Source organism: Malus sylvestris, chromosome 8 (genome assembly GCF_916048215.2).
Source record: "Malus sylvestris chromosome 8, drMalSylv7.2, whole genome shotgun sequence".
NCBI classification, from domain to species: domain Eukaryota; kingdom Viridiplantae; phylum Streptophyta; class Magnoliopsida; order Rosales; family Rosaceae; genus Malus; species Malus sylvestris.
In genome coordinates, this window is record NC_062267.1 from 8,625,252 (window position 1) to 8,651,159 (window position 25,908).

At 41.1% G+C, this 25,908-nt stretch overlaps 1 protein-coding gene, 1 long non-coding RNA gene and 1 pseudogene across 4 annotated transcripts; 1 reads left to right on the plus strand and 2 right to left on the minus strand.

Annotated features, from left to right (window-relative positions):
• The first annotated feature begins 390 nt into the window (after window positions 1-390).
• LOC126631608 (polyadenylate-binding protein RBP47-like) lies at window positions 391-25,058 on the plus strand. 3 transcript variants are annotated; one of them, XR_007626407.1, is made up of 7 exons: window positions 391-992; window positions 1,808-2,288; window positions 2,786-2,853; window positions 2,947-3,077; window positions 3,178-3,274; window positions 3,413-3,756; window positions 24,750-25,058. XR_007626407.1 is itself a non-coding variant. In XM_050301732.1 (6 exons), the coding sequence occupies exons 1-6, from the start codon at window positions 609-611 to the stop codon at window positions 3,587-3,589; spliced, it is 1,338 nt and encodes a 445-aa protein (XP_050157689.1). In that variant the 5' UTR covers window positions 391-608; the 3' UTR covers window positions 3,590-3,783. The 3 variants fall into 3 exon arrangements, 2 of the variants coding, with proteins under 2 accessions (XP_050157689.1, XP_050157690.1); XM_050301732.1 differs by lacking the exon at window positions 24,750-25,058 and having other exon boundaries at window positions 3,413-3,783; XM_050301733.1 differs by lacking the exon at window positions 24,750-25,058 and having other exon boundaries at window positions 3,416-3,783.
• Window positions 11,684-12,043, minus strand: LOC126631613 (uncharacterized). Its single transcript, XR_007626410.1, has 3 exons — window positions 11,994-12,043; window positions 11,799-11,862; window positions 11,684-11,702 (listed from the first exon to the last, which is right to left on the minus strand). It is a non-coding gene; the product is annotated as an uncharacterized LOC126631613 (long non-coding RNA).
• Window positions 19,761-20,994, minus strand: LOC126631324 (uncharacterized; annotated as a pseudogene).
• Window positions 25,059-25,908: the final 850 nt, after the last annotated feature.

A 25,908-nucleotide genomic window follows, 5' to 3' on the forward strand; every position in this document is an offset into this window, starting at 1 on the left:
CATTTGAAAAATTTGCAAAATCAAAGGAGTCATCATTTAATTAACTAGTTTTTCTTAATTATTAGTTTATTAAATAATGAACTAAATTTAAAAATTTGATTAATTCAAATGATATGACTGTCCACATCAAATGTCATGGTGGTATGAAAATATGGTATAAAAATATAGTATGAATAGCATCACTTGAAAAAAAAAAAAAAAAAAAAAAAAGGTACTTGGGCAAGGCAGCTGGCGGCGGATCAACAAAACAGCCTGTGCTAGTGCTTATCAGTTGGGTGTGTGAGATCCAACGGTGAGCAACAGACCTCACCGTTTGATCCGACGGTGGAGAAACCAACCGCGTTTTACGAAGCTAACCCATGAATCCGTCATCCGCACAAATATATCCTCCCCTTGCCCCCGCAGCCCAAGCCCCTCCCCCCTCCCTTTTACTTTCTATCTCTAAAACCTCCAGATTCGGAAGGACTCTCTCTCTTTCTCTCTCTAGAACTCCCAGTCCCAGAAGTACTTCTCAGATTCGTTGAATCCATAACTTCCTTAAGTTCGGATTAAACTGCGTCCTTTAGCGGAAGGAGAGAGAACAAAGAGTGTGTTTTTGTGGTGCGAGGATGCAATCGAACGGCTCTGATTCGTCGGTGCAACAGCAGGAGCAGCAGCAACCGAGTAATAACCATAACCAACGGCCGCAGCAGCCGCAACAGGCCCAAGCTCAGACGCCGCCGCCGCAGCAGTGGATGGCTATGCAGTACCCGACGACGGCGATGGTAATGCAGCACCAGATGATGCCGCCGCAGCACTATGCGACTCCTCCGCCTCCGCCGCAGCACTACATGGCGTACCACCAGTACCAGCAGCAGCAGCACATACAACACCTTCAGCAGCAGCAGCAGTTGGGATCTGGCAGCGGCGAGAATAAGACCATCTGGGTCGGTGATTTGCACCATTGGATGGACGAGAATTACCTTCACACCTGCTTCGCTTCCACCGGCGAGGTCTATTAATCTCTTCTCTCACTGCTTTTTCTCTCTCCTCTGTATATATTCACGTACACGTATTTGTATGGATTTTTTTTACTGGTAGCATGATTATTCATATTGAAGATGAAAATTTTATTTTGATTTATTGTAAAAAATTGACATTTGGGTTGGAAGTTGCATGCTTTGAGGTTTCTGCTTAATTGGGTTGCAAGCATTTTGTTGATTTTTTGCATGGTTTAATTGTTCATTTAATTTTCGTATAATTCTGTATTAAGTTTTATGGGTCAGAATATTTATCTGAACTCATTCGGTATACATGATAAAAATGCTGTAATTTTGGCGACTCATATAGCCAGTATTATCCAATGCACAAATTAGGGCAAACATAAGCAATATAGTTCGGCGTACCAAACAAGGCCTGAAAGTGTTAAAAGCTAAATCTAATTAGTTATGAACTAAAGAGGGGATGATTCCCTTTCGGTGGCTAATTTTGTTTGGGAATGTGCATGAAGAACACTACTTTTCTGGGCTTTTTTCTCATTTGGTATTTTTAGGCAATTCTAAAATTGTACCGGAAGTCGTTGTACTAGTTCATTAAAAGTACAACTGTTGGTGATTGGAGCATCTTTTGATTACATATTTGAGGCAATTACTAAAAAGCGAACCCAAAAAGTACAAAAGTGGAGAATATATTTTGAGTACATACATATATGTTGTTCTGTTTTCTAATCGAATATACAAAATAATGGCATTCTCTGGCAGACGTTTTCTGTCTATGTAATTGATCATTACTGCCCTTTTAGATAACATGTATTTATTATGTCCTGCAGATTGCCTCCATCAAGCTTATTCGCAATAAGCAGACTCTTTTATCCGAGGGCTACGGCTTTGTGGAATTCTTTTCACACGCAACAGCTGAGAAAGTTCTACAGAACTACGCTGGCATTCTAATGCCCAACACAGAACAGCCCTTCCGTCTGAACTGGGCTACATTTAGCACCGGTGATAAGCGTTCAGATAATGCTCCTGATCTTTCCATTTTTGTAGGAGATTTAGCTGCAGATGTTACAGATAGTTTATTGCACGAAACTTTTTCTAGTAAATATCCATCTGTTAAAGCTGCAAAAGTCGTATTTGATGCCAATACTGGCCGTTCAAAGGGTTACGGTTTTGTGAGGTTTGGGGACGAGAATGAAAGGTCACAGGCTATGACTGAAATGAATGGTATCTTTTGTTCCAGTAGGCCTATGCGCATCGGTGCTGCCACTCCTAGGAAATCATCTGGGTATCAACAACAATACTCTTCACAAGGTATTTAGTTCTACTTTTAGATAAGGAGGGGTTTAGTTCTTCTCTTTGGTAAGTAAGGTATTTGCGTCTTCTTGCCCTCTCTATTTGAAGTTGTGTTTTGGTCCTCCAAATCTTTCGTGCATTAGTAAGGATTTATATGAATGTCATGTTGTAGTTTTACCTCCATCATGGCATATTTGAATTATTGCTAGAAATATTCACTGCTTCTATAAGGTGTTTGAAGTTCATTTTGGCAAGTAGGAGCCTATTTCCCACGTATTGCACATTAAACTGATGAAATCTTTCTGGAATAGTTGTAATCATCAATCGTCTTCCATTTGTTGGACTACTTTTGAAAAGCTATTTGTAATTTTCTTGTCCTTTGTGATCTATACTCCAGCAAATTAGATACCGTTTCCGAACGATGGTTTTCAGATTATGAAAGAGGCTAATCTCTGCATGACCATGGCTTTAATGTTAGTTCTCTTTTATATGCTTATATTTTGTGCTTTCTGCAGGGGGTTATGTTTCAAATGGTACACCAACCCAGGGATTCCAATTTGATGGAGATTCTACAAACACAACAGTGAGTCTTCTAGCTTTCATGGTTTTTTAACCAATCGAAACTGCGCTTCTCTCTAGTCTCTACAACCTTTGCTGATGAATGTGTCATTTGTAGATATTTGTCGGGGGGCTTGATCCAAATGTTACTGATGAAGATCTCAGGCAGCCCTTCTCTCAGTATGGCGAGATAGTTTCTGTTAAAATACCAGTTGGAAAAGGATGTGGATTTGTACAATTTGCTAACAGGTAAACTGTTTGTCATGATGTTGGTCTGCAACACTGGTGGTGGTATAGTTTTTACTTGACAACGAGTTGGGACGTGATCCCTTTTGACCTCTTGTGACAGAAATAATGCTGAGGAGGCATTGCCGAAACTCAATGGCACAGTAATTGGCAAGCAAACAGTCCGACTTTCATGGGGACGCAATCCAGCAAATAAGCAGGTATTATTTCTCTCTTCTCGAAACCCCCTCCCCAAGTCCACAACAAAATTGTGCGATGAAATACAATTGTATTTCCTCTATCATGCCATTAGTTTTTTTCTCACGAATCTTTTGTTTTCCTTGGTTTTGATTTTTCAGCAGTTCAGATCGGATTTTGGTAACCAATGGGGAGGTGCCGCCTACTACGGAGGACCTGTTTATGAAGGTTACGGCTATGCTCTACCACCACATCATGACCCTAGCATGTATGCTGCAGCTTCGGCTGCATATGGAGCTTATCCGGTGTATGGCACCCACCAACAACAAGTAAGCTGAGACAGCAGCTCCTGTGCACGGTAGCAACCTACCAACAGCGAGGGAACCGAGTAAGCTGCATAAGTAGTTTAGAAATCAGACTCAATGGATCTGTAATTTGATCGGTTCTCTAGAATTCTTATAAATCCCTCTAATTCTGGAGTGGAACTGAATTTTGATAACTTGAGGTAGTTATGCAAGGATTTCATTGATCATTTCTTTAGATTTACGTAATTTTTAGGGAAACTATTATTCGATCAGTACAGGACCTCCGTGAATTGAAAATGTGCGAGATAATCTTTAGCATGCTAGTGCAAAGTTGCACTTGTGTTATGTTCTACACCGGGCTGCAGTCGCGATTTTAGGGTGAAGGCCTGAACAAGTACTGCAGAAGGCCTTGCCACAAATGGAAGACAATTTTGAGAAAGCATGCTAGTGCGAGATAATTTTTAGCATGCTTGTCTAAGGTTGCATGTTTTGTTGCCACACTACAAGTTCTTTTCTTGGATTCACTTGCGTTTTGTCTATCAATTCGTTCCAAAAATGCCTTCAGTAATTTTAAACACACTTATGAGCACTTACTCCTCAATTAAACTTGTTGCGGTATTCCACTACCCTGCCATGATGAGATAGTTGAAAATAAAGGGTTTATGGTAAATGTAGAATTCTCTACAATCCCACAATTCTTAATATACTACTTCAATTCTTTATTCTTCTCAATAAGGAGGTATTTATATATAAGATTACAAGGGAGCAATACTAGGAAATAAATCAAAACAATCCTTTGTCAACAAGACAAGGAAACCTAGACCAAATTAAATCATATCAAACCTAATTAAATCATATAAAATCACTAATTAAATCATATCCCTAAAATATTTTCCTTTTGCCACTTAATATTACGGTTTAGTGGTATTCCTCTTTATTGGTAAGTGAGAGGTATTAAGTTCGATTCTTGCCAAAACCGAATTTGAACCACATTATTGCTAATCCATTATGAGGCTAATTATATCCCCTCTCCCTTATTGTAGATAATTCTTTAAAAAAAAAATAATCCTTTTTATTTTCCAACGGGAATAGCTTGTGGGCTATGGAAAAATTGAGAAATGGTAACTTGGATCCCAAAGACTTCAATTAAGTCACCTCCAAAGGGAGGAAAACAACACAATCTCTCTAAATTTTAGAGCAATCATCTCAAGCACTTACTAACTTGAGCCTCGCACTATCTTTTCCACAAACACTCCCCTCGTTCTCTCCCTGGTGGCAAGCGAAGATTGGAGGACCCAATTTTTTTTCGCTCGAACATGAGTTTTATGAGTTGGATTATCTATCACTGAACTAACTACATGCAGTAAACATGACAAATCAATACATATTTTATAAATAACCAAAAGTGTTTCTATAGAGTTTAACAAAAAAATTTACAATGCGCTTTGTTTTTGTTAAACGTTTCAATGTGCTTATGGTAAAGCGAATCCAATAAAAGTACTTTTGACACATAAGTGCTTTTTGGAGAAACATTTTCAAATGGAATAATATGTGTGGCATGTGTTAGTGTTAATAATAATTGTCAACAGCCATCACCATCATTGTGCAGGACCCAGTTTTATATTTTACTGCTCACATCGACGTACAATCAAGCCATAAACAGACTTAATTCTTAGTACCATGAGGCGTAGTGAAAAAGCACACAATAACAAATTGAGGTGGCAGGTGTTGGAATCTTGGGGCGCACAACACCCTTCAGTTGGGTTGGGCATTCGGGACACATGAGGAACCAAAATTTGGCACAAATTGAAAAATGAATTATGCAGATCTCTACTTTATCCTTGCAGTAAAATGTGACTAAATGTTGTTTTGATCACCTTAAAGAGCTGTTGAACTTGGGTTTGTCAATATAATTGTGATGATACTCACAATTTGTCATAATGGTTTTTGGCGTGAGGATTTCGAGTGTTGTCTCGTATCGAAAATTAGGAAATTTTGCTTAATTAATTTTAGGGTTTGAAGTCTAGTTTTTTTTTTTTATAGAATCAGAGCATGTTCGTCCACGTGTGAAGTTTGACTATTAAACGACAGAAGATGTGGGAGAGTGTAAATTATTTTCTCTACTATCACAAAGTTTAAACACCTTACCACATACAACTTTTCCCTTGCGTTTGTATGCCCTAAAAGTAGAGGTTAAAAATAAAGGAAAACTAATGAAAAGGGTTTGACAACTTTGAGTTTTAATGATAATAACAAAATAAAGGGTAAAATGAATAGTATCAGGTTTGATTTTTTAGTGTAAAAATGTGATTTTTCGTTAAAACTCCCTAAAAATAAATCATATCCTTCTTGCAGTTCATAGCTCCAGCTAGAATGTTTGATGTCGAGGTTCTTCGATCCATCATGATAACGTGTATTATTCTCCACAACATGATTATGAAAGATGAGTATGATTATGATGCCGTCGATGATTATGAAGCAGTGGGAGCAAATGTACGTTTGTAAATTTGTAGGCGGTCTGTTTTTTAAGGTAGAATTTTCCTCCTGCGCTACGGTTTTGTAACTTGCATCCTCCTTTTTCCTGTGGTTGTATAGATTAAATAAGCCTCGTGTCTTCAATTCTCTCCCAGGCCCAGGCAGGCTGACCAGGAGATAGCCGGAGCAGAAATTGAGGCAGCAAGAACTCACAATGGAAAGTTGAATTCCCTAGTTTCCGCATAAACTAGCTGCAAAACGAGGATGTAATATTAGTAAAGAGCAGGATTGGAAGATGTCAAGATATTCAACACCCCGAGGGGATCATATTTATTAGGCAAAGCTTCTTTCTGGCCCGTGAATAGGCGATTGGATCATATGTGGAAAGAAAGCTTACTCTTGTATATGTAAACTTCGTTTACTCAATTACGCTATGCAACATCAGTTTTGCTACTTGTTTGATTGCAGTTCATGTGTTGTAGCGTGGGCACGATTATAATTCTTTGTACATTTTATTCTTATAATCAAAGCTCATTTTCGAGAGTTCTTTTGATTGTTCGTGTTTTTCCCTAATGAATTCTGCTGTTTTATGGACATCGAGTACATTAACTTGTAAGTGCTGAAATTTGTGTCGCGCCTAAGAAAGTTTTTAACTCTTTTTTTTTTTCCCTGGGTTGGTCTTAAGGCAAAAGATCTAGAAAACTCAAGGTTTAAACTTTGGTATTCGGGCACAAATAGAACGAGAAACGGTGTTGGCATCATCGTGGACAAGACCTTGACACAAGATGTTGTAGATGTCAAGAGGGTAGGAGATAGAATCATGACAATCAAGATTGTAATAGGACAAGAACTCATCAATGTGATTAGTGCGTACGCACCTCAAGTATGGCTGAATACGAGTTCGAAGGAGAAATTTTGGGAAGACCTTGGAGACTTGGTGCAAGGAATTGCCCAGACGGAGAAGTTATTTATAGGAGGAGATTTAAATGGACACGTGGGCAGGGAGACAGGCAATTATGGAGGTTTTCATGGTGGCCATGGTTTTGGGGAGAGAAACGAGGATGGGGAAGCTATCTTGGATTTTGCAATGGTATATGATCTCTTCTTAGCCAACACCTTCTTTAAGAAGAGAGAAGAACATGTGATCACCTACAAGAGTAGGTCGTCAAAAACACAAATAGATTTTCTTCTAATGAGGAAAGGGGATCGTATAACTTGTAAGGATTGCAAAGTTATACCTGGAGAGAGCTTGGCTAATCAACATCGCTTGTTGGTGATGGATGTACATCGCTTGGAAGTGCCCAAGGACTAGATGGTGGAATCTAAAAGGAGAAAAACAAGCCATTTTCAAAGAGAAAGTAATCACCCAGTGTGTGTGGGATAGAGAGGGGGAAGCTAGCCAAAGGTGGGATTCTATGGCTAGTTGTATTCGAAAAGTAGCAAAAGAGGTATTAGGAGAGTCCAAGGGCTTTGCTCCACACCAAAAGGAATCTTGGTGGTGGAATGAGGAGGTACAAACAAAGGTGAAGGCTAAGAAGGAATGTTGTAAAACCTTATACAAGGACAGGACTGATGAAAATGGTGAAAGGTATAGAAAAGCAAAGCAAGAGGCGAAGAAAACTGTGAGAGAAGTTAAGTTAGCGGCTTATGACGATATGTATAAGCGACTAGATACCAAAGGAGGAGAGTTGGATATCTATAAACTAGCTAGAGCAAGGGAAAAGAAGACAAGGGACCTAAACCAAGTGAGGTGCATCAAGGATGAGGATGGAAAGGTTCTTGCTACAGAGAACGCGGTCAAAGACAGATGGAGAGGTTATTTTCATAATCTTTTCAATGAAGGACATGAAAGGAGTACTTCTTTAGGGGAGTTGAATAACTCAGAAGAGTGTAGAAATTACTCTTTTTATCGTCGAATCAGGAAGGAAGAAGTGGTTGTAACTTTGAAGAAGATGAAGCATAGAAAAGCAGTGGGCCCAGACGATATACCGATCGAAGTGTGGAAAGTCTTGGGAGAGACAGGTATAGCATGGCCCACTGACCTTTTTAATAGGATTTTGAAAACGAAGAAGATGCCAACTGAGTGGCGAAAGAGCACTTTGGTGCCTATCTACAAGAATAAGGGCGACGTACAAAATTGCATGAACTATAGGGGTATTAAGCTAATGAGTCATACAATGAAGCTCTGGGAGAGAGTCATTGAGCATAGATTGAGGCAAGAGACACGGGTTTCGGACAACCAATTCGGGTTCATGCCAGGGTGCTCAACCATGGAGGCAATCTATCTCTTACGAAGATTGATGGAAAGATATAGAGATGGGAAAAAGGATTTACACATGGTCTTTATAGATTTGGGAAAAGCGTATGATAGGGTCCCAAGAGACATTCTTTGGAGGATTTTAGAGAAGAAAGGAGTACGAGTAGCATATATCCAAGCTATACAGGATATGTATGAAGGAGCAAAGACTACCGTAAGAACTCATAATTGACAAACCGAAAGCTTCCCTATAACTGTAGGATTACATCAAGGCTCATCCTTAAGTCCTTACCTTTTTGCGTTGGTAATGGATGAGTTAACATGACATATTCAAGATGATATTCCTTGGTGTATGCTTTTCGCAGACGATATAGTGTTGATAGATGAAACTCAGAAGGGGTAAATGCAAAGCTTAACCTTTGGAGAGAAGTGTTGGAATCTAAAGGTCTTCGCTTAAGCCGATCAAAGACAGAATATATGGAGTGCAAGTTCAGTGCAAATGGAGGCCAAAATGAGTTAGGGGTGAGGATCGGAGATTAGGAAATACCAAAGAGCGATCGTTTTCGCTACTTAGGATCTATCTTGCAAAAGAATGAAGAATTAGATAGAGATCTCAACCATAGAATACAAGCTGGATGGATGAAGTGGAAGAGTGCATCCGGCGTGTTGTGTGACCGCCGTATGCCACTGAAGCTCAAGGGAAAATTTTATAAGACGGCAATAAAGCTGGCGATGTTGTATGGCACAGAATGTTGGGCGGTGAAGCATCAACACGTACACAAAATGGGTGTAGCAGAGATGAGGATGCTTCGTTGGATGTGTGGGCACATGAGAAAGGATTAGATTAGGAATGAGGATATCCGAGGTAAAGTAGGAGTAGCCGAAATTGTAGGAAAGCTGAGAGAAAATCGGTTACGGTGGTTTGGACATGTGCAAAGAAGGCCTACTGACGCTCCGGTTAGAAGATGCGACTACGGGACAGAGGTTCAAGGCCGAAGGGGTAGAGGAAGACCTAGAAAAATATTGGAAGAGACTCTAAGAAAAGACTTAGAGTACTTGGATCTAACGGAGGACATGACATAGGACCGAGCACAATGGCGTTCTAAGATTCATATAGCCGACCCCACTTAATGAAGAAGGCTTTGGTGTATTTAACACAATAAGTTGAAATGAAGCAAAGCTTATTTATTAATATCTCCGATAAGTTACAAATATGTACATATGCATGAGTCAAAATAAACAAACAAGAGGGAGCCTTCACAAAGGTTGCTTAGGAGAAGTCTCAGCAGTCGGTAGAGCCCCAGAAAGAGAAGGCATTGGAGAGGGATCATTCGGAGCCTCAGTACTGGACAAAACCCTAGAAGGATGAGGCATCAGAGGTTGATCATTTGGAGCTTCATTACGCGGTACAGCCCAGAAGACGAAGGCAATAAATGCCTTTGGAACAAACCCACAAACCGCTGATGATCAAGTAAAACCTGACCATCAGATTCTTTCATCTGGTCAAGCTTCCTCTTCATGTTTGTAGCATAGTTATGTGTGAGCCGGTGCAACTGTTTATTCTCATGCTTGAGCCATCTAATCTCCTGTTTGAGACTCATCGCTTCAGCCGCTAATGATTCAACTTGGCGGGTTCGAGTAAATAGAAGTTGGGCCATATTAGACACAGAATCTGCACACGGAACACTCAGAGCCAGAGAATCCTTAACAACCAACTCATCAGACCATTTGGAAAGTAGTCTGTTATCTTTCGGAGTGAGAAGGTTCTTGGCCACCACCGCAGCGGTCATATCATTCTTCATCACGAAATCCCCATAGGTAAGAGGACCAGTAGGAGATAAGAAGGATAGGCGCCATATGTTGTCTGGAGAAGGCGTGGCTGCCTCTTCAACAAGGTTTAAGTCAAAACGACGGTCAGAGGGGCCAGACATTTTCAAAGGTGTTGAAGAGAAAAGAGGTTGAACAAATCAAGATCTTAGAAGTGCAAGAAGGGATATTCTACTGGTGGAGATTCAAGTGTGCTTTGGAACTTAATGCCAGCCTCTATAAAAATCTGCACCCGACGGAGCTTAAGAAATCGAAGAGGCGCCTGCCCAGAAATCAAAGAGGCGTTTGCTTTCTCAAAAGCTGGGCTGCTCAGAGACCACGAAGGCCGATCTTAGAAATCGAAGAGGCGTTTGCTTTCGTAAAAGCTGGGCTGCTCAAAGACCACGAAGGCCGATCTCAGAAATCGAAGAGGCGCTTGCTTTCTCAAAAGCTGGGCTGCTCAGAGACCACGAGGGCCGATCTCAGAAATCGAAGAGGCACCTGCTTTTTTCAGCCTTGTCAGCACATGTCACATGCACACTCAGCTTTGCTGAAATTACGGGCATTTTGTTGAAGATTTCTGGTGAAGTAGAAAGCACGTGAATCTTACTATTCAATCATCCACTTTCCATACGCACCATCAGCTCGTGGGCACCACATATAACTTTGTCAAAGATCTCTGACAAAGTTTAGACACGTGAAGCTTGCAGCTCCCACTACATTGCTATGACCAAGAAGGGTAAAAGAATAGCAAAGAAATAGCACTAACAAAGTTTAGACACATAAATTTTGAAGGTCTAGCTACCATATTATTACCCACAAGGGTAAAGGAACAGCACCACTGCTGGATAATTGGAAAGTCCCTGTGTGTCAACCTCTGTGTTCTGTGGCAAGGTAGACTAGCAAACATGCCCAACCTTTACTCACATTCGAGAAAACACTCCCAACAAGATTGCTTGCTCCAAAATCAAAGAGGCACCACTATCCGAATCTCGAAAGCCAGACTCCCAACATGATTACTTTTTCAAAAATCGAAGAGACACCTCTCTCCGAATCTCGAGAGCCAGACTTCCAGCAGAATTGCTTTCTCAAAAATAAAAAAGGCATCGTTCTCTGAATCTCGAGAGCCAGATCCCCAACAGGATTGCTTGTTCGAAAACTGAAGAAGCACTGCTTTCTCAACTTCGAGAGCCAGATCTCATTGGATAAGGCTTGTCTGTAATCTTCACACGCAACATCAGCTTTCCAGATACCACATACCACTTTTTCAAAGTGCTCTAACACACGTGAAGCTGGCAGCTCCCACTACCGTGCTATGACCAAGCAGGGTAAAGGAATAGCATTACTACTTGTTGTTAGGGAGACTCCTATATATGTCGACCTCCATCCTCAACGGACAGGCAGACCTGCAAAAATGCTCAACCCTTCCTCATATCTGAGAGGGCACTCCCAACGAAGCCTTTCGAAATACTCTGCTTTCTTTCCCCCCGATAATACCTCTGCAAACAAGCTACACTAGAGCAAGAATATCTCATATCATCAGGGTTAAAAGCAAGAGTATCCCATATCATGCTTTTTCCTTGTCTTTTCCTTTGGCCTTGTTCTTACCTACAAGACAAGGAAAAAGAGAGCAATCAGTCAGCACTTGGAATCAAGCTTCCAGTTAGGAACTGACTGCCTGGAATCCCTTACCTGATTACTTACCTGGCATTGCTCTCGAGTACTCATCTTCAACATCTTATGCTTCCAGAGAAGATACCACATCTGCCTGAGGAACAGATAGGGAAAGTGAGAATGATACAAGGAAGCATGTGGAGACAAGCATAACAGAACACGTGCCGATACATCCACTACTTTGTCAACAGCAAAAGTATCCCATATCAGCAGGGTCGAACGTACTCTAGATTTGATGGACTTGTTTTGACCCTCAAATTCTTTAGTCGGCCTTATACTCTGGAGGAAACCAAAAAACCCTTCAGCCCAGTTCAATAAGCCTGTGGAAAGTTACTTCTTCAAAAGTAAAAGTATCTCATATCATCTATTCTCATTTTTCTTCTCTTTATCCTTCATGCTGCCTGCAAGATAGGGAGAATGAGAACAATCAGCCGGAACTCGAAATCAAACTTCTGATCTGGGACTGATTGCTTAGAGCTCTGATTGCTTACCTTGTTTGTCACCTCTTTCAGCAGATCCCCTAGCTCGGCGACTTAGGGGACTCATACTACATGGTTTGTATTGCGCTTGACCAAGCCTGAAACTACAAGTAAGCTTCAAGTGAAATTGATACATTACCTTGTGCATCTCCATCAGTTAAAGATACCACCCCTGGATGGAGGAAGAGTACTTCCACAGAAGATGCCACATCTACCTATGAGACAGATAAGGCAAGTGAAGACGATACCACACTTCGGTATTTAGAAGTTTCGTGATTACGAGATCATTCTCCCACAATATTTCCTAATGTCATTTGTACTAAATCATTCACTTGTACTCACTAAAGGAGAGCTTGAACTTATGTACTTGTGTAAACCCTTCACAATTAATGAGAACTCCTCTACTCCGTTGACGTAGCCAATCTGGGTGAACCACGTACATCTTGTATTTGCTTTCCTGTCTCTATCCATTTACATACTTATCCACACTAATGAGCAAAACAATCTAGCGAAGATCACAAACTTAATACTTTCTGTTGTACTAAAGTCCTCACTGATTTTGTGCATTAAATCCTTAAGTCTTTACCTTTTTGCGTTGGTAATGGATGAGTTAACAGGACAGATTCAAGATGATATTCCTTGGTGTATGCTTTTCGCAAACGATATAGTGTTGATAGATGAAACTCAGAAGGAGTAAATGCGAAGCTTAACCTTTGGAGAGAAGTGTTGGAATCTAAAGGTCTTCGCCTAAGCCGATCAAAGACAGAATATATGGAGTGCAAGTTTAGTGCAAATGAAGGCCAAAATGAGTTAGGGGTGAGGATCGGAGATCAGGAAATACCAAAGAGCGACCGTTTTCGCTACCTAGGATCTATCTTGCAAAAGAACGGAGAATTAGATGGAGATCTCAACCATAGAATACAAGCTGGATGGATGAAATGGAAGAGTGCATCCGGCATGTTGTGTGACCGTCGTAAGCCACTGAAGCTCAAGGGAAAATTTTATAGGACGGCAATAAGGCCGGCGATGCTGTATGGCACAGAATGTTGGGCGGTGAAGCATCAACACGTACACAAAATGGGTTTGGACATGTGCAAAGAAGGCCTACTGACGCTCCGGTTCGAAGATGTGACTACGGAATAGAGGTTCAAGGCCAAAGGGGTAGAGGAAGACCTAGGAAAACTTTGGAAGAGACCCTAAGAAAAGACTTAGAGTACTTAGATCTAACGGAGGACATGACACAAAACCGAGCGTAATGGCGTTCTAGGATTCATATAGCCGACCTCACTTAGTGGGAAAAGGCTTTGTTGTTGTTGTTGTTGTACCAACTTTGATCATTCACTAGAAATGTAAAATAAGGTTTACAGATCAAGTATTGTGGAACCCTTGGGTATTAATACATGTAAAGTAGGGTTGTTGATCGCTCGAAACCATATGTCTGGCTCATCCTCTGAGGAAACTTCGCATGAAGGAAAGATAAGAACAAGGTGAGTGCTCTCTTAGATTGATCACTCGGAAACATATGCGCAGCTCCTCTCACCGTAGCAAACATCAACCGTTTGTACCCAACAATATACCCTCAACCTACGTCCAAACCAACACGGATCATGAGAAAAATATGTGCAACGATGTTTTCTTTTCGGATTAGATGTACCGATGACTTGATCATGGAGTATAAATTATGCAGTACCTCGCTGTCAGAGTACCACAGCCACCGTGCAATCCTAACTGGAAACTTAAGTTTAGAGCATTTGGAAGACGTGACTGGTACTCGCACATCATTGTCTCCACTGCACATTGCATTCAACATAAAATCTCTCAGGTAAGGTTCCGTTATCTTCTATTAGCAACATATATGCTAAAAGTGTTTGATTCTGTTAATGCACAAAACCGAAGGGGTCTTAGAACAACGTAAATTCGATCGTGAATCTGCAAGAATGTAAATAACACAAGATGTATCGTGGTTCACCCTAATGTTTGGGCTACGTCCACATTGATTATTGTATTTCTCTGAGATGTTGAAGAGGGAGAGAGGGAAAGAAAGCTTCCTTATGTGAGGATGAGCTTCTCTAAATATCAGAAGGGATGTGAGGCTCCTGCTAATTGTGAGGGTGAGGGGTCATTTTATAGAATAAAGGCTCCTCACTTATTACATATTTGCCTCTTCCTTTATTATATAATTACATTTAAGTCCCCCGAGTATTTATACGAGATCTAAATACGGAGGTCCTAAGTATGGTATAAACAGTAGTTCCCTAAGTCTTCAGTCAAGAGAGTCTTTTGGCTGGAGACTTGAAATTCAGTCCATGTGTGGGCCGAAGTAACTAGATGTCGTCTAGAACTAATACTCAATATAAGGCGGTGCCCAATCTGAAATGATGCTCAACTAGAAGTAACATATGTTGCGATGCTGCTCTGTTTGTGTGGCTTATGTTGCCTTGGTTGGCTCAGCTTGTGGCGTTTGAAGGTGAGGGAGTCCCTTTTATAGAATAAGGGCTCGCTCCTCAATACATAAATATGGGCTAGAGTTGATGCTGACGACAAGGCGGTTGCTTAGTAGGCGGCGATGCTCTTTAATGATGGTGAGGGAGTTTCTTTTATAGAATAAGGGCTCGCTTCTCAATACATGAATAACAGGCTAGAGTTCTAATGATGGTGATGGAGTCATTTTTATAGAATAAGGGCTCGCTCCTCAATACATAAATAATGGGCTAGAGTTAATGTTCTCTAATGATGGTGAGGGAGTTCCTTTATAGAATAAGGGCTCGTTCCTCAATACATGAATAATGGGCTAGAGTTCCCCAAGTATTTTTTATGAGGCCCAGTTGAGGCCCAATATATGATACATAATGTAGTCCCCCAAGTCTTCGGTCAATAGAGTATGTTGGCTGGAGACTTCAAATTGAATCCATGTATGGGCCGAAGTGGCGGTTGTTCGGAGGCGATATTTGTATACCCTGCACTGAAGCTTTGTAGGTGAAGCTTTGCAAGTGAAGCTTTGAAGCTGGAGCTCTGTAAATGAAGCTTTTGAAGCTAGAGCTCTGTAAATGAAGCTTTTGAAGCTAGAGCTTTTATAAATGAAGCTTTTGAAGCTAGAGCTTTGTAAATGAAGCTTTTGAAGCTCGAGCTTTTGTAAATGAAGCTTTTGAAGCTGAAGCTCTATAAATGAAGCTTTTGAAGCTAGAGCTTTTGTAAATGAAGCTTTTGAAGCTGGAGCTCTGTAAATGAAGCTTTTGAAGCTAGAGCTTTTATAAATGAAGCTTTTGAAGCTGGCATGAGTGATGTTCATGAATGTTTATGTTGATTGACATGAGTGATGCTCATGAATGTTTATGTATGATTGATATGAGTAATGCTCATGAATGTTTATGTATGATTGACATGAGTAATGCTTATCTATAATTTGAAGTACTGGGCGTACTTTTGATCACCTGGTTGGTGATAATAGTGGCAGGCTGTCGAATAATTTAAAGTACTGGGCGTACTTTTGATCACCTGGTTGATAATAGCGGCGGGGTGTCGAATAATTTAGAGTACTGGGCGTACTTTTGTTCACTTGGTTGGCGATAACAGCGGCGGGGTGCCGAATAATTTTTGTAGTACTGGGCGTACTTTTGGTCACCTGGTTGGTGCTATTTTGGGCTTATGGACCTTCGCCCTCCACACAACATTCCAACCCATTTATTTTGGGCTTTTCCCTTTTTTTTATTTTTTTTTATTTTTTTTTAACCCTCTGATGGGGTTTATACAGATGTCTCCGAAAGATAAGAAAAATAAATCACATCATACAAAAACAAGAAAAGTAAATCACATCATTCTGGTGGGGTGTTTATTCCTTACTTTTGTTTTCTATTTTCCACCGCACCTTTCTTTTGCTTTTGTGTTTTCTCTGCAACTTTGAAGCTTGCCTCGCTTGAACCGATGAATAGGACTCATTGGTGACAGCTTGCACCTCCCTATTTTGCTTTTATCGTTCTCTTTTCCACCGCACCTCTCTCTTTTACTGCATTTATTATTCTGCTGCTGAGGTCCAGGTGCATTAGCCTTTGCTTTACTTTACAGATGGCGGACAAAAGTAAAGTAAAGTTCTCTTTACTTTGCTTTACTTTGCAGATTACAAATGGCGGGGACATGGACTTGTCTTTCTTCTCTTTTCCTCTTTACACACAGTCACAGTCAACACCCCATTCTCCATCGCTGGCTTCACCTGATCAATCTTCGCGTTCTCCGGCAGCCTGAGCCTCCTTATGAACTTGCCGCTGCTGCAAGCCTCTGACCTTGTCAGCTGCCGGCGTCCACTCCGACGACCCGTGAGAATGTTGATACACAGACGGAAATTATGCTTACTGTCGCCTTGCTTGAACAAGCAAATGCTAATGCTGCTGTATCAACCCGAACCCAATTCTGAAAGCCAGGATCTAATTTGTTGATGCAAACATAATTAAAGACGAGGATTTCAACCTTTGAAGTGTTAGTCGATGAGCAAAAGGAAGTGGAAGAGGTGGTCTACGAGCCAAAGAATATTATTTGGTATTCATTAAGAAATTAGGGAGACTCGACCGGGGACAAGATCCGACGAGGGTCTATCCGGCCCACCAAGCCCAATCCGGATTTGAGGCTATGAGGTGAGTTTGGGGGACGAAGATAGAGGTGTGTTGAGGTCGACACCAAAAGGAACAGCAGAGGAGGAAGGGGAGGAGCCCGGCCAACCCGACCCGATTTCGACTCCGGCGAGAGACCCTCCATAGTAATAGGCAGAAGATGTGTAACCATTACGTAGATAGCACGTAGATGGATCCATAAAATTCTTTCGCAATGGGGCCAAATGTTGATACACAAAACTGGAAGGGTCTTGGAACAACGTAAATCCGACCGTGAATCTGCAAGAATGTTGTTGATGCACAAAACCGGAGGGGTCTTGGAACAACGTAAATCCGACCGTAAATCTGAAAGAAAGTAAATAACACAAGATGTATCGTGGTTCACCCTAAGGTTTAGGATACGTCCACACCGATATTGTATTTATCTGAGATGTTGAAGAGGGAGAGAGAAAGAGCTTCTCTGTGATGTGAGAACTCTAAGAAGGTGATGGTATGGCCTAAGAATTGGCCTCCCTTAATGAGGATAGTGAGGAGTCATTTTATAGAATAAGGGCTTCTCACTTATTACATATTTGCCCATTCCTTTATTACATAATTACATTTAAGTCCCCCAAGTATTTATATGAGGTCTAAATACAGAGGCCCTAAGTATGGTATAAACAGTAGTCCCCCAAGTCTTCAGTCAATGGAGTCTTTTGGCTGGAGACTTGAAATTCAGTCCATATGTGGGCTGAAGTAACTAAATGTCGTCTAGAACTGATACTCGATATGAGGCGGTGCCCAATCTGAAATGATGCTCAACTAGAAGTAGCACATGTTGCGAGGCTGCTCTACTTGTGGCTTATGTTGCATTGGTTGGCTCGGCTTGTGGCGTTTGAAGGTGAGGGAGTCCCTTTTATAGAATAAGGGATCGCTCCTCAATACATAAATATGGGCTAAAGTTGATGCACACTGCGAGGCAGTTGCTCAGTAGGCAGCGATGCTCTCTAATGATGGTGAGGGAGTCCCTTTTATATAATAAGAGTTCGCTCCTCAATACATAAGTGATGGGTGCTTTCTAATGAAAGTGAGGGAGTTGATGCTCGCGGCTTGGCGGTTGCTCAGCAGGCGGCGATGCTCTCTAATGATGGTGAAGGAGTTCCTTTTATAGAATAAAGGCTCGCTCCTTAATACATGAATAATGGGCTAGAGTTGATGCTCTCTAATGATGGTGAGGGAGTCCCTTTTATAAAATAAAGGCTCGCTCCTCAATACATAAATAATGGGCTAGAGTTTCCCAAGTATTTTTTTTATGAGGCCCAGTTAAGGCTTAATATATTGTGTATAATGTATTTCCTCAAGTCTTCGGTCAATAGAGTCTGTTGGCTGGAGACTTCAAATTGAATCCATGTATGGGCAGAAGTGGCGGTTTGTTCAGATGCGGTATTTGTATACCATGCACTGAAGCTTTGTAGGTGAAGCTTTGCCAGTGAAGCTTTGAAGCTGGAGCTCTGTAAATGAAGCTTTTGAAGCTAGAGCTTTTGTAAATGAAGCTTTTTGAAGCTAGAGCTTTGTAAATGAAGCTTTTTGAAGCTAGAGCTTTGTAAATGAAGCTTTTGAAGCTAGAGCTTTGTAAATGAAGCTTTTAAAGCTCAAGCTTTTGTAAATGAAGCTTTTGAAGCTGGAGCTCTGTAAATGAAGCTTTTGAAGCTAGAGCTTTTGTAAATGAAGCTTTTGAAGCTGGAGCTCTGTAAATGAAGCTTTTGAAGCTAGAGCTTTTGTAAATGAAGCTTTTGAAGCTGGCATGAGTGATGCTCATGAATGTTTATGTTGATTGACATGAGTGATGCTCATGGATGTTGACATGAGTGATGCTCATGAATGTTTATGTTGATTGACATGAGTGATGCTCATGGATGTTGACATGAGTGATGCTCATGAATGTTAACATGAGTGATGCTCATGAATGTTTATGTATGATTGAATGAGTGATGCTCATGAATGTTTATGTATGATTGACATAAGTAATGCTCATGTATAATTTGAAGTACTGGGCGTACTTTTGATCACTTGGTTGGTGGTAATAGCAGCAGGTTGCCGAATAATTTTGGAGTACTGGGCGTACTTTTGATCACCTGGTTGGTGGTAATAGCGGCAGGTTGCAGAATAATTTTGGAGTACTGGGCGTACTTTTTATCACCTGGTTGGTGCTATTTTGGGCTTATGGGCCTTCGCCCTCCACATAACATTCCAACCTATTTATTTTGGGCTTTGCCGTTTTTTTTTAATTACCCTCTGATGGGGTTATACAGATATCTCTGAAAGATACGAAAAATAAATTACATCATTCAAAAATAAGGAAAGTAAGCCACATCATTCTAGTGGGGTGTTTATTCCTTGCTTTTGCTTTCTGCTTTTCTTGATGCTTTTCTTGATCTCCCCGCTCCTTCTCTGTCCACCTTGTTTTGTAAGGTATCTTTTGCTTGCAAACCCACTTGCTTTGGTCGTGCCCATCCATTCTCACTTCTCTTTTTCCCTTTTTGTTTTTGCTTTTCTGTTCTTACTGCTTTTCTTTTCTCCCTTTTTTTTTTTTTTTTTGCTTTCTGCAATTATCTCAGTAGGTTCGCTTTCTGCTTTGCTCTTTTCCACCGCAGATCTTACCGCATCTATCTGATCACCATACCCAAAAATCGCCCACGACAACACTGTGGCGGTATACGCCATTGGAAAACCAAACTTCATGTGATTCCCAGCATCATACATTCCCTTGGACAAATCCAACTTTGCATTGCTTCCATCCGTAATAGCAATAGAGAAAAAGATCCCTTGGAACATTTGACTTCTTTGCATCCAGAGTTTCTTCTTCTTTGTTTGTTGTCAAAATCCTATAAAGCTGGATATTCTATTTTAAATGATGACATATTTGAGGTTAATCAGCCAATGGATCTTTTTCGCATCGCTGTGTCTTCCGTGCAGTTCACATGATGCACGCTCACCTCCACCGCAGGTTTGCTGCACCTCTTTTCATCCTCCACATTCGTCGACATCACAAACCCTATGTACCTACAATAAGGCCACAACTCGTACTCGAAGTCCCCACTTCCCATCGGGTTACAACCTGGAGAAATTGGGCTAGGTCGGTTACTGGACCCTGACCCCAAATCCAGGACCAATTTCCCGCCCTTGTTTAAGCTGATTATGGAGTCGGCCAACACAATACCGGCGCCGCTGGTGTCGGGGATGAGTTCAAATCGGTATCCAAGGCCGTCAGTGCCATCTCGTTCGCGCTAGGCCTTGAGACGGCCCCAAGGCTTCTAGGTGTTGTTGCCCGGTTGGAGAATGAGCTAGGAGTCAGGGTTCGAGAGCTGCCTTGTTCTGCCTATAAAGACCTGGATCTCTGAGTGCGGTCGGCCGAGGTTTGGATGATGAACTTGCAGGTGAAGACTGGCTGCCAGATGTTGCCTCGGATCTGAAACACTTGCAGGCTGCACTTAGGTTCGCCGTCAAACTGGAAAACAAATCTCGGGTCGGGTTTGGCCTTCACATTCAAATGGAACTGGGTCTAGGCCGCCGACCCATCCTTGTTGAGGCCTTTCCCCACGGAGCCCCATCCATTATGGAAAACGTTAGGCTTGGACTCCGTTCCCGCCAAATCCCACGGCACCGAGACCCGGCCCAAAAGCTTCTGGGAGTAGACGCCGCAGGTGGTGCCCTTGTGGCCGGTGTATATGGAGATTTTAAGGCAGAGTTTGGATGCGAAGATGGACTTGGATGTGAGGCGGTCGAGATTGGACTTACTAAGGTGGAAGGTGGAGGCAGTGGCGGGGTTGTCGAAGGTTTGGGTGTCGGGAGAGAGGCAGGGGACGACGGCGTTTTGAGGAGGGAGGTTGAGGATGTTGAGCTTGATCTTGCAGAAGCATGAGGAGGAGGAAGGGTGAACGATGGAGCGAGCGGGCTTAGAGGCGACAGGGATCTTAAGAGCGAGATTACCCACTATGACCCGCACAAATGGGCATGGATCCATTTCTCACCAGCAAAATAAAATCAAATGGGGAAATGTTAATGCACCTATGCCTCTCTCCTTCTCTTCCTCTTTCTCTCTCTCAGTTGAGTTTTAGGGCAAAGGTGTTGCTGCTGCCATTGATTTCTGGTTTGGATTTGGATTTGGTGTTTTCTCAGATTCACGGTGGAAGTGAAAAACTGAAAGAGAACCGACAAAGCTTTTCGTGTCGTTTCCCACAGACGACGCCAAATGTTGATGCACAAAACCGGAGGGGTCTTGGAATAACGTAAATCCGACCGTGAATCTGCAAGAAAGTAAATAACACAAGATGTATCGTGGTTCACCCCAAGGTTTGGGCTACGTCCACACTGATATTGTATTTCTCTGAGATGTTGAAAAGGGAGAGAGAGAGCTTCTCTATGATGTGAGAGCTTTGAGAGGGTGAGGGTATGGCCTAAGAATTGGCCTCCCTTAATGAGGAGAGTGAGGAGTTCTTTTATAGAATAAGGGCTCATCACTTATTACATATTTGCCCTTTCTTTTATTACATAATTACATTTAAGTCCCCCAAGTATTTATACGAGGTCTAAATACGGAGGCCCTAAGTATGGTATAAACAAATGTAAATAACACAAGATGGATCGTGGTTCACCCCAATGTTTGGGTTACGTTAACACTGATTATTGTATTTCTCTGAAATGTTGAAGAGGGAGAGAAGAAGAGAGAGCTTCCTTATGTGAGGATGAGCTTCTCTGAATATCAGAAGGGATGTGAGGCTCCTCTTAATTGTAAGGGTGATGGGTCATTTTATAGAATAAGGGCTCCTCACTTATTACATATTTGCCCCTTCCTTTATTACATAATTACATTTAAGTCCCCCGAGTATTTATACGAGGTCTAAATACGGAGGCTCTAAGTATGGTATAAACAGATTCATAGAAGCTTGATCAATTCAAGGCTCTCTCACTTGTACATCCATACACTTATCCCACTCACCATGAGCCGTTTTATCGTGGGTAGAACGGATACTGGGGAGTCCGTCCATCCAATATCACTAGAGATAATAAGAAAAAGGGTTAGAAAATGGCATCCGCTTTACTGCTGTTCGATCTTATGTTTTAACAGCAGAAAAATGGATCCTCAATTTAACACTAGTACTTACGTCCATTTAACCACAACATTAGAGATTGGTTGAAGAATCATAGGGTGACACTACAAGTATACGTAGTAGAACAATGTTCTCCCAGCTTCAGGGTCCACAGTAGCATATCCTGCATAGTGATTAAAATTTACTCCTTGAGGTTGTCCTGCCAAGGCTGTAATTTTATTAGCTTTCTTCAATCCATGCTGAGGTCCAGTTTAAACTGGTGAACAAGAAGACTCATCTAAGCGAACCCACGATTTGGAACGAGAAGGATTCACAGATCTTCGAGAATTAATTGAGTTTTTGAGGTTGTTAATTTGGTGATTAGCATTGCACTATATGATCAAAAAGGTGAATTGGTAGCTGGAGAGGAGCAGCAAATTACATGCAAGTATTGAAAGCTTCATCTTGACCAATGATCAGTTCAAGGATACCAAATTACCAATTGGTATTCACAATTTTTAATATTTATGTTGTGGGTTGAGTTGAAACTTGACGAGTACATTTACTGATTGAAAGAATATGAGAATTTTGACTAGTAGATTTATTGCTAGATTATGAAGGATTAATGTATAAAATCTGTAGAATTTGTGAATAATTGACGAGTGCATTTAGAGCAGTTCCACCGGACACAAAATTTCCCAACACCCTGTCAAAAGATCAGCCCAGCACCCTGTCAATCTACCCTAGCCTGCAAAACGGCCTGGCACCTAGCCCAAACCAGGCAACAGACCAGCCTATTTCGGACAGACCCAGAGGCCGGCCTATTTGGTTGGTGCGTGCAGCACACTCGTGACTGGGCGTGAGTAGGAGACAAGGGTGCTGGTGACGGGGCCCACTTGTCAACCCACTTGTGTTCACCCAGATTAGAGCTACGTGGCCCTCCTCAGTGCCGTTGGATTTCCAACGGTAAAAAAAATTTTAATTTGACTTTTAAAATTGACTATTCGATCACAGATCAACGGTTCATATTTTTTCACAAAAAATTAAAAAAAATTTAAAAAAGGCCCAACGGTCAGAATTATGACCGTTGGCCACGTGGCAAAGCCTTGGCTCTTGGATTTGGATATTTTTCAAATCCAACAGTCCAGATTAATTAACCATATTAAAATTTATTAAAAATTATGAAAAAATACAGAAAAATTATTAAAAAATATAGAAATTTAAAATATATATATATAGAAAATTTTTAAAAAAAGTTTTTTTTTTTTTCTATAAATACCTAACCCTCATCTTCCACCTTACACCACATTTCAATATTTTCTACACTTTCTACCAAAGCTTTCATATACTTTTTGTGTGAAAAAAAAAATACCAAAAAGGTCATCCTTAATTTTTTTTGTCCATATAAACCATACATCCCTACATCCATCTTCATCGTTTTCAAATCTTGAGTTTTTTTTTTACAATGTCTTCTTCAAGGAGAGTGCATAAACAATTTGTGGAGCAACAGAAAAGATTGTTGGCACAACAAGAAGAATTGATTAATCTCGAGGAAGGTGGAGGTGGAGATGAGGCTTTCGTAATGGAGGAGGACTCGGATGATGACCATAGAAGGCAGAGGGCCTCACATTCCCGCCGTGTCATGGAAGCTGTAGGTCAGATAGCCAAACCTAGATGTGCTGCAAACTTCGATAGAAAAAGGGAAAGACGAGGTAAAGATCTCTTGGAAGATTATTTTATTCCCAACAGCGTATTCCCTTATCATGTTTTTAGACGTCGTTTTATAATGCAACGAAGTTTGTTCAACAAAATCATGAGTGCTATTTGCAACCATGATCCATATTTTGTGCAAAAAGATGATGCTTTTCGTGTTCTAGGTCTTCTTCCAGAGCAAAAAATTACGGCTGCCTTGCAAATGCTTGCATATTGAGCATCTACAGATCAAGTGGGTGAGATCGTGAGGGTGGAAAAACAACTGTTCTAGAGTTTCTGATGCGGTTTTGCTCTGCACTTGAAGCCCTGTACACCAATGAGTACTTTCGAACACCCACGCCAAGGGACATGCGAAGGCTTCTGAGGAAGGGTGAGATGCGAGGCTTCCCTGGCATAATTGGAAGCATCGACTGCATGCACTGGACTTGGAAAAACTGTCCAAGTGCGTGGCAAGGAGCATATGGCGACAGAAAAGGAGCCAAAAGTATCATTTTGGAAGCAATGGCTTCATTTGATACATGGATTTGGAATGCTTTTTTTGGTGTTCCAGGAGCTCAAAATGACCTAAATGTCATTGCTCAATCTCCAGTGTTTGACGATCATACTACCTTGCAGACGGTATTTACCCAAGGTAGGCTACGTTTGTCAAAACAGTGCCACATCCACATACTAAAAAAGAAAAACACTTCGCAAAATGTCAAGAGGGGTGTAGGAAGGATGTGGAACGTTGTTTTGGCATCCTGCAAGCTCGTTGGGCGATTGTCAGGGCTGCAGCTAGAATGTTTGATGTCAAGGCTATTCGATCCATCATGATGACGTGTATTATTCTCCACAACATGAAGGTTACGGCTATGCTCTACCACCACATCATGACCCTAGCATGTATGCTGCAGCTTCGGCTGCATATAGAGCTTATCCGGTGTATGGCACCCACCAACAACAAGTAAGTTGAGATAGCAGCTCCTGTGCACGGTAACAACCTACCAACAGCGAGGGAACCGAGTAAGCTGCATAAGTAGTTCAGAAATCAGACTCAATGGATCTGTAATTTGCTCGGTTCTCTAGAATTCTTATAAATCCCTTTAATTCTGGAGTGGAACTGAATTTTGATAACTTGAGGTAGTTATGCAAGGATTTCATTGATCATTTCTTTAGATTTACGTAATTTTTAGGGAAACTATTATTCGATCAGTACAGGGCCTCCGTGAATTGAAAATGTGCGAGATAATCTTTAGCATGCTAGTGCAAAGTTGCACTTGTGTTATGTTCTACACCGGGCTGCAGTCACGATTTTAGGGTGAAGGCCTGAACAAGTACTGCAGAGGGCCTTGCCACAAATGGAAGGCAAATTTGAGAAAGCATTTTTTAGCATGCTTGTCTAAGGTTGCATGTTTTGTTGCCACACTACAAGTTCTTTTCTTAGATTCACTTGCGTTTTTTCTACCAATTCGTTCCAAAAGTATTTTTACCAAAAAATGCCTTCAGTAATTTTAAACACGCTTATGAGCACTTACTCCTCAATTAAACTTGTTGCGGTATTCCACTACCTTGCCATGATGGGATAGTTGAAAATAAAGGGTTTATGGTAAATGTAGAATTCTCTACAATCCCACAATTCTCAATATACTACTTCAATTCTTTATTCTTCTCAATAAGGAGGTATTTATAAGATTACAAGGGAGCAATACTAGGAAATAAATCAAAACAATCCTTTGTCAACAAGACATGGAAACCTAGACCAAATCAAATCATATCAAACCTAATTAAATCATATAAAATCACTAATTAAATCATATCCCTAAAATACTTTCATTTTGCCATTTAGTACTACGGTTTAGTAGTATTCATCTTCATTGGTAAGTGAGAGATATTAAGTTCGATTCTCGCCAAAACCGAAATTGAACCACAAAAATCCTTTTTATTTTCCAACGGGAATAGCTTGTGGGCTATGGAAAAATTGAGAAATGGTAACTTGGATCCCAAAGACTTCAATTAAGTCACCTCCAAAGGGAGGAAAACAACACAATCTCTCTAAATTTTACTACAATCATCTCAAGCATTTACTAACTTGAGCCTCGCACTATCTTTTCCACAAACACTCCCCTCGTTCTCTCCTTGGTGGCAAGCGAAGATTGGAGGACCCAATTTTTATTTGCTCGAACATGAGTTTTATGAGTTGGATTATCTATCACTGAACTAACTACGTACAGTAAACATGACAAACCAATACATATTTAATAAATAACCAAAAGTGTTTCTATAGAGTTTAACAGAAATT

Bases quoted from the DNA above. Each gene is read 5' to 3' on its own strand.
- LOC126631608 (XM_050301732.1), top strand. From the start codon at position 609: ATGCAATCGAACGGCTCTGATTCGTCGGTGCAACAGCAGGAGCAGCAG. The intron at 993-1,807 runs GTCTATTAATCT...TATGTCCTGCAG, and splicing joins GCTTCGCTTCCACCGGCGAG to ATTGCCTCCATCAAGCTTAT. The intron at 3,078-3,177 runs GTAAACTGTTTG...CTCTTGTGACAG, and splicing joins TTTGTACAATTTGCTAACAG to AAATAATGCTGAGGAGGCAT.